Here is a 13,103-nt window from a genome sequence, read left to right as displayed (position 1 = left end):
CTTAAATAAATGTCATCCCAAGAGCAAAATGGATGAGGCTAAGGTAGTAGTTCCCTTCTTCTGTACAAATCATGTTTGCGAAGGGGACTAGGCCTGACATTATTAGTTCTTTCTTAAGAGGAAGTATGCTCAATAAGCTCAAAGTTGACCTGCCTCAGCCTTGATTTTTCCGGAAGGAAAACGAGTTGTTCCTTACTATTATTTTCATTAACGTCAGATAATTCGTTATGATCAAGAAAGGAACAGCTTATCACTAGAGGTGTTTTCTCAAAATGCTCTCGAATAGGCGTGATAGAAGGTTCTACACCTTTGGAATGGAAGCTAACGTTGTAAAGCCGACATGATTTTATCCTTTTTACCTGGTTCAAATGGTACTCCATAATGTGACACTTCAAACATCAGGAAACTAGGAGAGGATAAAACGAAGGGTGCTGTACCGATAAACCGATGCACATCTCTCCTTTCTGATGCTTAGTAAACAATGGCATACAATTCGTGGCTGTCTGCAAGAAATAACGGGTCCTTTCAGCAAGCTCTACCAAAATTTGCATAAAGTACTCCATAACTTAAGTCAAAGAAACTACAGACTACTTAACGTCATGTCCGAAAATACTAGCCAGTTATCCAATTATCTTTTGAATATAAAGCATTTTTGACCATAGTAATTCTTGCCCTTATTTGCCGTTGTTAATCTTCAGATACCCTATTCAGTAAGTCCGATTTTACATAAGGAAACAGATATCAATGCTCGGCTTTAGATGTTACCTTTCAGGTCATTCATCTTGATCTGCGATTGTGGAAGCTGAATTAGGATACACCGACTGCTATGTCAAGGCATTTTTGGATCCTAATTCTTTCCACCTTAATGTTATAGTAAATTATAGTCCCGTTCTATTTCGGACACTTTCAGCGAATTTAGGATTTACACCTAATTTTTCTGTGACCTCACTAACAAGCATACCCTCATGTCTTAAGCTCCTTTTACCCCATATGTCGAAATGGCCAGCGGTGGATAACAGCTCTCAGTTGACAAATACGAAATGAATTTGTGCTTTCTTCAAAACGACAAGTCTTAGATCAACTACCTTAGCACTTTTAAGTCTATCATTTGTGCTCACATGAATGAGGCAATCCTCTGACCTGCCAACTACTTATCCAATGACACCTTTTACGCTATAATCAAAAAAGAACTTTTCTTAAAAGGGACTAAACAAATTGATTGCGCATTTGTGTTTCTTCGTCAGAATACTTATTTTTTGGAAAGCCTTAACAAAGGAAACTATTCAAGGGGAAATTTTAGTGATTCTGACAGTGGTGAGCCGGCTTACCAAGCGGTAAAAATAAGTCGCAAAACGTCTATTTTCTCCTCAAAAAATCGAAAATAGATAAACTTTTCGACAATTAATTATAACTTGTTTGTACAATTTAAGATGCAACATAAGTCTTAATTATTTTTTCTCTCCAAAAATTCGCCTAGCTCCTTGAGCCTAAGTGTTGTTTAAACAAGTTGGGACCTGATTCGCGTGCGATGTCGCCCACTGCTTCTACTCTCCCCACGTAGTTCGCTGTCTGCCCAAATGTCTGGCATAGTGAGACAGATGTTATTAGCACCGGAAATAAGCACAAGCATTAATTTTGGCAGAGCCAAACAGTTGGATTTCATTTTGGTGCAATTTAACTTTCGATGACAATCTATCCACTGACGCTGCCTTTTATGAAGCATGATTCAAGAGTTCTTCACTTTTTTATTTTAACATCTTTGGATAAAAGTTTTGTCACACAGTCTTTGACAAATCAAACTAGCAGATTGGTCAACTTAAATAAGTGGTATAAGCCTTCAGGCAGAAATTAAAATAAAGCATGAATGGGCAGACTACTCTCTCTAATTTTATCTACAAAATAAAGGGAATCGGATAGTTTCCGAGTCCGAAATTAGGCCTTGTCTGATACTGAAGAGGTATGGAACAGCCAACCTAACAATAAGAAAGATCATTTAATGCCCACGAGCTGTAAGACATATTACAAGCGACATGAATAAAGGCCATCTGGAAAATGCATGTCATGGCTACATCTGAAGATTAATCGGGCTTATGGCTGTTTTATTGACTCGCGCATTGTTCCCTTTGGACAAAGATACCTACACCACATTATGTGATGATACATTATCTCCTTCTTGTAACCATCTCTACCTTTCAACCACTGGTCTGTTTCTTTACCCCATCTTTCTTGAGAGGGTGACCTCGTCTATAAGATTAAGTTTGAAGCAAACAACCCTGTGATTAGGGGATAATATCACAAGGGACGATAGGTTTTAGCCAATTTTAAGACAAGATCACAAATGTAGAAGGAAAGGGAAGGGATATTCTTCTCTTTATGCGCTACTACCATTTATAATGAGCCTAGTCCCATCCAAATGGAGATTTTAAACAAAGGGTTGTCGTGTGTTTAAACAAATAAGGCCATAATTTTGCTGATAGCAACAATCAACACTTGCGCAACACTTTTTGACTCGCGAAATAAAAGGTTTTTAAGAGGACGATGTGATGAGTTAGAAAACTTTTTCATCAAGGTAGTAGTCCTCCTCCATCTGGATATCTTTCCGCGCTTGGACCAAAGCATGAATGCAGTTCTTATGAGGCAAGGAGGCCTCAATCTTATCAAAGAAAAAGATTAGAGTTCTAATAATTTGTACACTTTGCTGGTTTTTCGAATAAAATACAAGGATTCCTGGCTTGATTTACTTTTATTCGCGGTTTGAGAGCGTTTTCTGGACAAAATCGAGGGCATCGAGGTAGTTCTCCAAACTACCGTTTCGCATCTTGGGCTAGCCAAATTAGAATTCGCTTTTTAAGGGGTTCTATCCAAATAACTTATAATTCCTGAAGTCGAAAAAGTGAGTTCATTCAAAGCCCAAAAAGTTAACCCACCTTTTCCGTTTTTTCAGGTATTAATTGGCGTCCAGTGAATATTACTACCAAGGGGGAGGGTTTGATGAATACAAATGTTCTCTATTGTATTTCAAGAATTTTTAGCACTTTGTTGTTTGAGCAGCCTCTGTAAAAATCAGTTTCAGTTAAAGGGATTCCCCTTATAAGTGACCGATTCGGCCTAAAGGAATTATTCGTAAGACGAAGTCATTTCCACTTGCTTCTGCTAACTTCTGGAAACTTATCAGTGTAAGAAATTAAAGTGCGGCCCATCCTTTTATCATTTCTTTTAGTCATCTGGCTTCATCTGTCTTTCCCAGCTCTGTGGTTGTCGGTAAAGTATGTTGAAATGACTTGCTTTAAGCTGGTGAGGGTCTGTTTGTCACTGCTGCATACTTTGACGTACTGTCTCCTACTCTCCTCTCCTTTTAAGGTTTCCTATCAGAAGAATTTAGTCCAATAGGCCAACCATTCACCTGGCGACTAATTTTAACTAGCTTTTGAATCTCTAAAAGTCCTTCCAATTTCTTTATGTTAAGCACTTAGAGAGGGAAGAGCAGTGAAGAAGTGAAGAATTCTTTCTAACTAGTTTATATTGGCTAGATTCCTTTTCACTCTCTTCTCTCTTACCCTCCCCTCTCATCTTTGACAAATCACTTAAACAGAAATGCATTAGGTTTTAGAGAACAAGTGAGAATCAATTTGACACGGACAAGCTTTCTTCAGTGCTCATGAGGGGTTTTTTCTGGGAGACAAGTTTTCATGTAAATAGGGCTGACGAAATCCTACGCCACATTAAAAAGGCTTATACCTTCAACTGAGGATTGTTTCATTAGCTAAAAAATTTTAAGAATTCTTAGTTTTATTTGGGCTCGATTTTTCAAACAACTGGTGGAAACATACTACGTTACCTCACGCAACATTAGCTATTTCCGCCGGCGCAGTAGCTGGGACTCCCCAAAAAATAAAAAGCAACAAATTATCAGTAAACAGCTGTCTAAACCCTTCAAGCATATAAATTTGTTTTTAATAGGGGATTTTTTTTCTTTTTAGACGATATGGTTCAGGAAGTGTCTTTCCTTAACATCTACTCTCACACAGACCTTTACGGGTGATATGACCATTTTCTCAAGAATAAAGCATATGTATTTAAACTAATACTCAAAAAATGAAACACTGTTAACTGATATTTGTTGAATAAAAAAGGAATTTTAAAAAAAGATGACTAAAGTGGTTGCACTCTATTTACATTTACATTTACAAGATTAGCTGTCTTGTTTAACTGTGGGCCTGGCTATGGCGGAGGGGTTAACTTGGTAGGTATTTCCGCCACCCAGTAAAATAGCCTTCATGGGCCATTCTACTGGCCTACTAGGACTTCTCTACACTAGTAAGCAGCATGTTCTTCCATCAATGTTCTGAAATTCTTAAATTAGCTTAAGTAAAGTACCAATTTCTGGAATTAATTAGTCGTAGTGTCACGTAATCCTTAGAGCAAAGGATGCGCAACCAATAAATAACTAATTAAACAATTTAATTTTAACGACTTAATTTAATGATGCATCTTCTTAAAATCTTGAAAAATTATTCGACTTGGGCAATTGTTCCGGTATCTCCCATTCCACGGCAATCATTTGGCAATGTGGACGATACAAGGCATCTATCACTCATCGAATTTCTTGCGTTTTCTACTTGGCTAAATTCAAATCTTTTGCTTTCGTCTTTGGTAAAATGTATCTGAATTTTCTGAAAATCTGGAAGAAACATTTTAATCCTAATGGCAAATCCAACTATTCCGAATACTCCTTAATATCCTTTAAAAAGGATTCCTCAAAATGAATAAAGTAGGGCTCTTCAAAGCGGTTTACCCAGAATTTCTTTTAGCATTTTTATTTAGGATTTAAAAAAGGAGCAAAACAATTATGCAGTACTTCATTTACATTCTGAGATACCTGTTGTCAAAAAAGGCGCTAAAACGTGGCGGAAATTTTTTTGTTATGCCTAAGGAAGTGAAAAAGGCGGGCTGTCCATTAAGACATGGGAGATTGACAATGGATGTAGCGGAGGAAAATACCCGTTGTCATGGTGATTTGTGAAGTTACATAAGTAACGTGTGGATAGGTATTGCTCCAAGCTCTCCCATTACTTCATGGCTGCTCTTCAATGGAAAAGAAGTTTCATATTATCAAAAACAAACTCGAAACCTTGCTAACCTAACTACCTATTTTTGACCGAGCGTTCCGAAACATGTTTTCTGAATAACTAATTAATTTTTAGCCATTTTATACCATCTGGTGTCTGTTTGATTTGTGAGAAAGAAAAAGTACACAACACTGCTTTTGAACCCTATGTGAGTCTTGATTGGGTGCAATTTAACTGATTAAGGGCAAAAAGCTGCTTTTTATGGCCATATGATGTCCCTACAAAATGCATGAAGATGCCTTCACTTTAAGTTAAGGTACGACTGTCATAAATGATGCATTATTAAAAGGCTTCTTTATTTGGTCTTAAATGGAAGATAAGGGTCCAAGTGTCTGAAAGTCATTAATGTGATTACAAAAGGCGTGATGCCTTTTTAATATCTTTAAGAGATTTTTCCACTCCTTTTATGGCAACTTTCACTGATGCTTCAAATCACCCAGTTAGTTATTGCACGAAGACTTCGGGACAGAAATCCATTTCTCATGGATGGCTAACTGGGCAGAAATACAACAGAAGCGGTGTTAGGTAATCTCAAGCTCCCTAAATCACTAAAGCCGCTTTCTCCCTCTAAAGAGGGAGAAAACTACCCCTAGACATAGGCAAAACGCCAGTATTTCTACCTGTGAAGTTGGATGGTGATAAGAGAGGCTATAAAAGGCCTACGAAACACCTCATTCCTATGTTCTGCACCATAAATATGGATGTAGTGAGTCCGTAACCTAATGATTCAAGTAAACACATAAAAGAATCATCGAATTATTGAAGGCTATAATGGAGTTATAACGAAAAAACCTCTTGCTGTAGCTAGCAATTTGGAAGCCTTAACAAAGAGGAAGGAGGTAAATGAGGCAGAATCAGACTAGTAAAAATAACTAATAAGTTTAATCTTTATTTCACTTTAATGCAAAAGATGTTGTAGAGGTCATCCATCGAAGTTTCCGTGATCAAGCACTATCTGATGTAATCGCATTTCCCGTTTCTTTGTCGGGGTTCGTTGCCATCGTGCAAGATAGGAGCTCATAATCTGACAAATGGCTTACTTTTAAGTTCACACCTTAAAATAATGCAGCTCATAATTGCATAACTAAGGTAGGACAGGCGAGGACGCAAGCAGCATCATTATACGTGGTTTAGTGTTGGTCGTGAGTCACGATGAAGGATAACTTAACACCCTAGAAAGACGTGTTTTGTCAAAATTTTGCCTGGAACCCCCCCTTTGCCTTTTCCTCTTCCCCTAACGCCTCGCATGCCCTCAAAAAATTTGACGACTCTTTGTCAATGTTTTGACAGAGCAAATGCATTAGTAACCAACAGCTGCACCACACAAATGTAAACGCGCGTCCACTTTTGAAGTCGTGTTGTGTCAGCTGGGGGAAGGAAATGATAAAAACTTTCCACTTTTTAACAAACATCTTATTTTTTATGCAAAAATTCGCCTTCTGTGCATCAGAAAGGGCTGACAAAGTGTACTACATGCATTAATTGCGAATGAAATGTTCCTAGGGTGAAATGAAACTTGAAAAGGCGGTTGAGTCAGTGCACTTCTCTGTTAGCGCGTTGTTCAAAAATAACTATATTTTAATACAAAAAACTTATTTGGTCCCATTTTTTCAAAAATTTACTGCGAATTTGTTATTAAAAGCAATTTCTTCGATATTTTGGCAGATTTACCCTTTAGACGTCTCAAATGATGTGCTTAAGTTGTCTCGTATCACGAAGTGGTGGCGCAGTTTGCCGAAAGGTGTGTTTTAATTGTTCGGCAGTACACAAAGGATTGCCAAATAAATAGGTTTTTTGACTCCAGAAGGAAAGACTCTAGCTCTAATCAACCTTCGTTTTCACCTCACTGATATTTCTTACCCAAATGTCCGAATATGAGGTCGTCAAATACCAAGAAAGGGGCATAATCAGGAGAATTCAAGGGATGAGGACGGTAATATGGAGGAGGCGGTATTAACCATAGTGAAAATCTAGCCCGGGGTCAGTTGTAAAGCATGCGGCATGGTATGAGGTCTTGCGTTTTCTTTTAAGAGATTTCTTCCCTCTGTTAACTTAGCCCTGCCTCCACTTTACATGCCTTTAAGTAGCATCGAGTTGGTTGACCTCACAGTTTTTCACTAAACAACTCTGGAATGCATTACATTTACAAATTCCAGTTTTATGGAGAGGCCGTGGTGTCTACTTTTAATACATGAGAACAAAAGTAGATTGGGACAGAAATAACCAAAGGCATCTTTTATCATTACATGATGGAAAAAAAGATAATGGCCCGCTTTGGAGATCGCTTTCATCTACAGAACACCACTATGTTCGACTTTTACCACATTCTCACCTGATGTATGCTTCCACTAATCCTTTCATGGCTGCTAGCATGTTAATTTTGTGGGAAGGAAAAGTTTTTCTGTAGATGTTCTTTCATGACATTAAATCCAAACAAATCAGTACGCCGTACACTGAGGATAAGGGTACCTTGACATGATTGGCTTAATTTTCTTTACCTCAACTAGTCGTTCTATGGAGCCACAAAAATCTCACTTGGTTAAGAAACGGCCTTGATACCTACGGACCTCTACAAATTTTTTCTTACCTCTCTCTGCAATTTTTCGTTTCTTTGAGTGCAAGCAGAATATGTACTGGTACGCCTTTTCGCCTCCATTCTGTCTAATATTTTTTGGTGTAGCTAATTATCGTGCAATGCAACCAATTCACTCGCCGCTCATGTTTGGCAAGGAATGCAGTAGCAGCCGAATGGCAAATTCGGGCAAGAGCGAGAGAGAGAGAAAGAGAAAAGAGGCTGGCAAAAACCTCTTGTGCATTCAATGTACAGACCTGCGTTGCAGACACAAAAAATAGGGTAACTCTGGTTTTACAGCCTGCAAGTGGGTGACGGTAAAGAGTTATTCTCGAATAACTCACATCATTTTTACTTGTAAAATAATTTATGATTAAAGGTCTCCATTAATTCTATAAAATCTGTCAAAATATGTTTAATTGTGCCAAATGTTATGTTTAATCTTCCATTTTTTCCAGAAATCACCCAGGTCTTTGCCATGGAATTTTTTAACAGCCTTTACAGACTAATAATTTTATAGACTTCAGTTTTTCCCTATTTTTATTGTTAAATAAAGAAGTCATTCATTGTTACTTTAAGGTGATTAAATCTTTTACCAGGCATATAGTGGTCCTCATGCAACACCAAAATATTCCACTTTATCAGTTACAAACTAGACGGTATTGAAGAGAGTTGACCGTCCTTCTTGGGATTTATTTCGGATGAACCTCACCTTCTGCCTCATCCTTTGTCATATTAAAAGAGATATATAATGCAACAGGTTCTTTTTGGGTTTTGACAGACAAGCATTCGTTTCTATTTAATTTAGGCGTCCTTGATCGGTTAAAATCGACTTCCAATGAAGTCCTGCAATTGTTACTTTTTTATGGAGAAATAATGAATTTATCGTTAATTTTTAAACAGAAAGTGTAGAAAATTTATTAGAAGTTGGTATTATAAAAAAGCAAAGCACAACTTATAAAACTATAAACAACTAGTCGTTGGCACAGCGGATTGTCACATTAGCGATTTTTTCGATGAGGCCTCGAATAAAGTAGCCAAAGGGTCTTTTTTATTGAAGATGTCGGGGGGCTAATTCAATGAAGATGCAAGCATCGTGCAGTTTTGGCTCCCTCGTAGGTCATAAAAACCCTATAGGAAGGGAAAGAAGTTTTAGTATAGCCTAAAACCTCAATCCGGGACCTGACATCCATCTTAACTGTTTGAGTGTAGACTATTGCATAAATCCAAAGATCGTGTTTAAGTTAAAAGACTGTGATTTTGTATAATACTAGGGGATTGAGAAATGGATCTGTGCGATTTTGATCCAAAGGTCATGCTGGCGAAAGGAAATACAACAGGAGGAGACAGAAGAACGCGTGCGTATCCAAACAAGACGTCAAATCACAAAACAGATTCTCCTCCCCGCACAGCCCACTGCGCTCTCCTTTGACAACCTCCCACATCGGTCATCACATTGTAGTAGGGGCTTTGGAGACCACCTCAAACTAGCAATGCCATCTATAAAATCCTCTAGCATGTGAGATGATATTTGATGCATCTCGTCAATTCCGCTGCAGCTGAAGTTTTTTTCCTGTTCGGCAAATGACCCGTGTTAGCGAAGGGAAATGCACCGGTTTCATACTGCTCAAGGCCGGTTAACGCTCCATAAAAAGGGTATCATATATGGCAATCACTAGCCATAAAAAATTAGTCAAAATTCTCAGACACTTTAAAAAGTTAACCTAAAGCAGTTTCTATTGGATAAAACACGGCAACTATTCCTCTTTGCAAGATTAACAAGGCTAGGACTTTCAATACGCTCTGACATGAGTGCCCAAACAAGTCATTTACACCTATACAGAATGTTAAGTTCTTAGCAGCTGGTTACCAAGTAAACCCCATCCACACGCATTAATAGATAACCAAATTCTCAAATTGTTGTCAGTTTGTGACTTATAGCTTTTTTTTCCTTACAAAATTGCAGTTTTTAGGAAACTGCTTCTGTTGATTGAGTTGTAACAAGGAAAGGCTTTTGTATCAAGCTTATATACCACCTACTAGTCTCAACGGATCCGCTTACTACTCACTCCACAGTTCACGTCTTCATCGCCCAAAATCTACTCTCTTTTTTGGTAGGTGTGTGGTGCAATGAAGAACCTATCCTTTCACTCTTGTTGCCCACCTACTGCGGCCTCAACAATAGCGCTTAAGATTCATATTGGAAACACTTTATAATGCAACGACGTGTAAGAAAAATTTCCTACTTATTCAGAAAAGCCAAGACCAGGCATTTAGTGAAAAGAAAGCAATATTCTTGCTTTTTAAAGCCAAAGTAAGGCATTCTACGCAAATAAATACTGCAAAACTGACCTAAGAGAAGCTCTACGTTTTTGAATAGATGGGCAAAAAGAGGGTTTTGCTTTGCCTTTATCTTCCCGATGATAGCTTCTGAAGTGATAAGGATTACCTTTTGATAGCTGACATTTTCATAATCATTTCCAAAAGAGAATAGACATTTGAAGGTAAATAGAAAGGGAAGTGGCTCCAGTTAGATAAAACCCTGCATAGAGTTGGACCCTGCTGCAAGCTTGGGCCTCGTTGAGAAAGAAATATACTTTAGGTGCTGTAATGGTGTTCGATTTAACAAAGGCACTTTTTGGAGTCTTTTTAAAATTCCTTAATATCTAGTATCGCTAGAGGCGTTATCCTGTTAACAAATTAACGAATTCTACATAATGGAAGGAAAGGAACTTAATGCCTGGATGCCTTGATAATATTAGCGCTTACTGCTTCTTCACCTTCTGATAAGGAGGACGGCACACACACCTACAAAAACACCGACACAACACGCGAAGCCTCTTGGCCTTTGGGAGGAATTAGGCGAAGGGGCGAATTTGCGCTTTCCTTCGCCTCCCACCCCACCACTCCCTTGAGAGGTAACAGATGGTAAGGGACAGGCATGACTAATGACACCGTGACAAGTGATAACAACAGGACAGCAAATGAGTCATCTGTATTGTGTGTTTGATTTAAATTATTGAGTCTACAATCGAATGGTGCACGAGACTTTGACCTCTGTCTCTTATTTATCTTCTTCACTAAAGTTTACACTTTAATACGAATGGGGCATTCCTCACGAAAAGTCAGTACCAATCTGTGGGATTTTTTCCTTTTCCTCCCCTCCTCCCCGAGGTAGTTTTATCGACTCAATGTAAGGGATGCTTCTGGTGTGATCTTCCCTAGCGTTGTAGTTTAAGTCCAATATTTCCCCCAACAAAAGTAAATTTGACGTTTCTTTCGAGTGCACTTTGTATCTTCTGGGGTAAGATTCTAAAAGACACCAAAGGAGTGGAGTAGTTGAAACTCCATATCATGAGGGAAGAAGGTGATTAGTGGGAGAGAATAAAATTTAGCAGTGCTATGGTATTTGTTTTTATCCTTTATGATGTTCTTCATTACTACTCCAAACAAGCCTCGTTCCTAAGCGGAGCAGCCTGTTATTACGCCAAATGCGTCATTGGAGATGAACATCTGTTCCTAATAGCCAAATCTGTCAAGACGCAAAAGAGAAGAGCCAATGAGCATAAATTCGACTGGTCAACAAGTTCCACTACCTCACACGTTGCAGGACGAAGGATGTATTGAAAGAGCCGAAGCCATACATTAAAAGGATAATAATGACATAAATGTGGGAATTTTACTCTTTTTCAGATTTCCACACTATAGAAACAGCCCTAATGGATGACTGCATAGTACTAAAGTGACCATAAATGAAGGAAAGGAGTAAAAACGAGGGCAAAATGTCGCAGAAAATGGAAACCATCTACCCGTTATGTTAAAACATCATATGACCTCCGTTTTCTCTGAGTATTTCCTGTTTTCTGTCCTTGATGATTTCTTACTTGGATGCTCTTTTGGCAGTGGAACCAGGAATGTACTGTGATCATTCAAGGGAAAGCAACAGTTTGTTTAAGTGGCAAAAGTTGAATTATTGTTACTACGGTTTGATCTATGACTAATGGTAATTGTAAAGGGCTTGTAAAATGCGCGATTCTGTCTGTAAAGCAGAGACCTGTGTCAGGCCATCGTTGACACTCCATCATATATTCTCTACTACTGTCTCATCAGATTCATACGGTACTGAAAGAAACTGGGGTAACCAATTCGAATCGGATAATGAGTCGGTATAAAACGCGGCAGACAGATAAAGACCCTTTGTTATTAACTACAGAGGAACAAGCAACCTAGACGATTAAACAGTTATATGCACACAATTATCAAAGTGCATGCATTACTAATTGACAATAAGCTTAGAGGACTGTCAACTTGCATGTTTGCACTTCTTTCCCCATTTTAAACCAGCAATGAGATACACTTGATTACTGGCCGACACCTGACTGTTTGGGACATTTCTACTTTACCTCTCCTTGGCTGAATTAGCATCTCACTACTGCATACACCCACTCTACATTTCGGTGCTACACAACACTCCAGCACTGCTTTAACGTAGCACTGCGGTACTTCCTTTACATGGGTTAGGGGGACAGGACTTGAGTGCCCACGCAACCGTCCACTTGGAAATACTCGCTCGCTAAAATCCAAGAACGATTACTCCTGATATCTAGCTGCTTTGTACGATAAAACTAAGCAATGCCGTAGAAAATCCCCTCGTTTCCCTGAAATACCCATCAGTAGTTAAGCGGAGCAAGTGGAAAGAATTACCTACTCTCACTCCCACTAGGCAACAGGACACAATGCAACGCAGCATCTCACATTCCATCCTCGTACCTCATCCCATCACAAAACTGACTCGTGTGAAAAATGCACTGCAAAATGGGAGAAACAAAGGGAGGAAGGAAGACATTCTATTGTAGATCTCTATCTCACGCTATAAAAACAGTAATGGTTAGAGGTAGACCGTTAACGTCTTGAATAAACTTTTTAAAACAGGAGAATTGCCAAGGTCTTATCCAGGGTTGAGGCTATTGCAGTCCCTCACCGATCGACATCTATGCTGGAACCTAATGTTTACCTCACACCACCTGCGCTACAACTCTTCCACTTCTTTAGGTGATTAATTCTGAACGTGATCCTAACAAGTCGTTAAAAGTAGTGCTTATGTTTGAATCCATCAAACTGCCTTCAAATCACATTTTCATAGCTAATAAAGAAATTTTTTGACGTTGTTTACTTTTCAGGATAGAAATCCACTCGAATTCTTAAATTGCTTTGAACAAGAGCTACTGTTTCTTCTAAATAGTAGTATGTCCGATTTCCCAAAACTCGGATTCGGAACTAGCAAGTTGTCCAGGCTAAATGGGAAGGCATTTTATGGTATAGTGCAACTCCGCTCATCGATGTTAACTTTTCTCCACTTTGGACCATGTAGCTTGAACTCGATCACCATATCGCAAGCGGAA

The 13,103-nt window shown here is 38.7% G+C and overlaps 1 protein-coding gene across 1 annotated transcript; it reads right to left on the bottom strand. All coding sequences in view use genetic code 11, as the record gives it.

Moving 5' to 3' along the window:
• Window positions 1-2,548: 2,548 nt before the first annotated feature.
• EGR_03680 (hypothetical protein) lies at window positions 2,549-12,463 on the bottom strand (the record flags this gene model as incomplete). Its single annotated transcript, XM_024492929.1, has 2 exons — window positions 2,549-2,653; window positions 12,410-12,463. The coding sequence occupies 2 exons, from the start codon at window positions 12,461-12,463 to the stop codon at window positions 2,549-2,551; spliced, it is 159 nt and encodes a 52-aa protein (XP_024352586.1).
• Between the last annotated feature and the right edge of the window lie 640 nt (window positions 12,464-13,103).

This window comes from Echinococcus granulosus (assembly GCF_000524195.1).
Source record: "Echinococcus granulosus chromosome Unknown EG_S00020, whole genome shotgun sequence".
NCBI classification, from domain to species: Eukaryota; Metazoa; Platyhelminthes; class Cestoda; order Cyclophyllidea; family Taeniidae; genus Echinococcus; species Echinococcus granulosus.
Note: the sequence above shows the minus strand (reverse complement) of the source record. Positions and strands in the feature narration are given on the sequence as shown.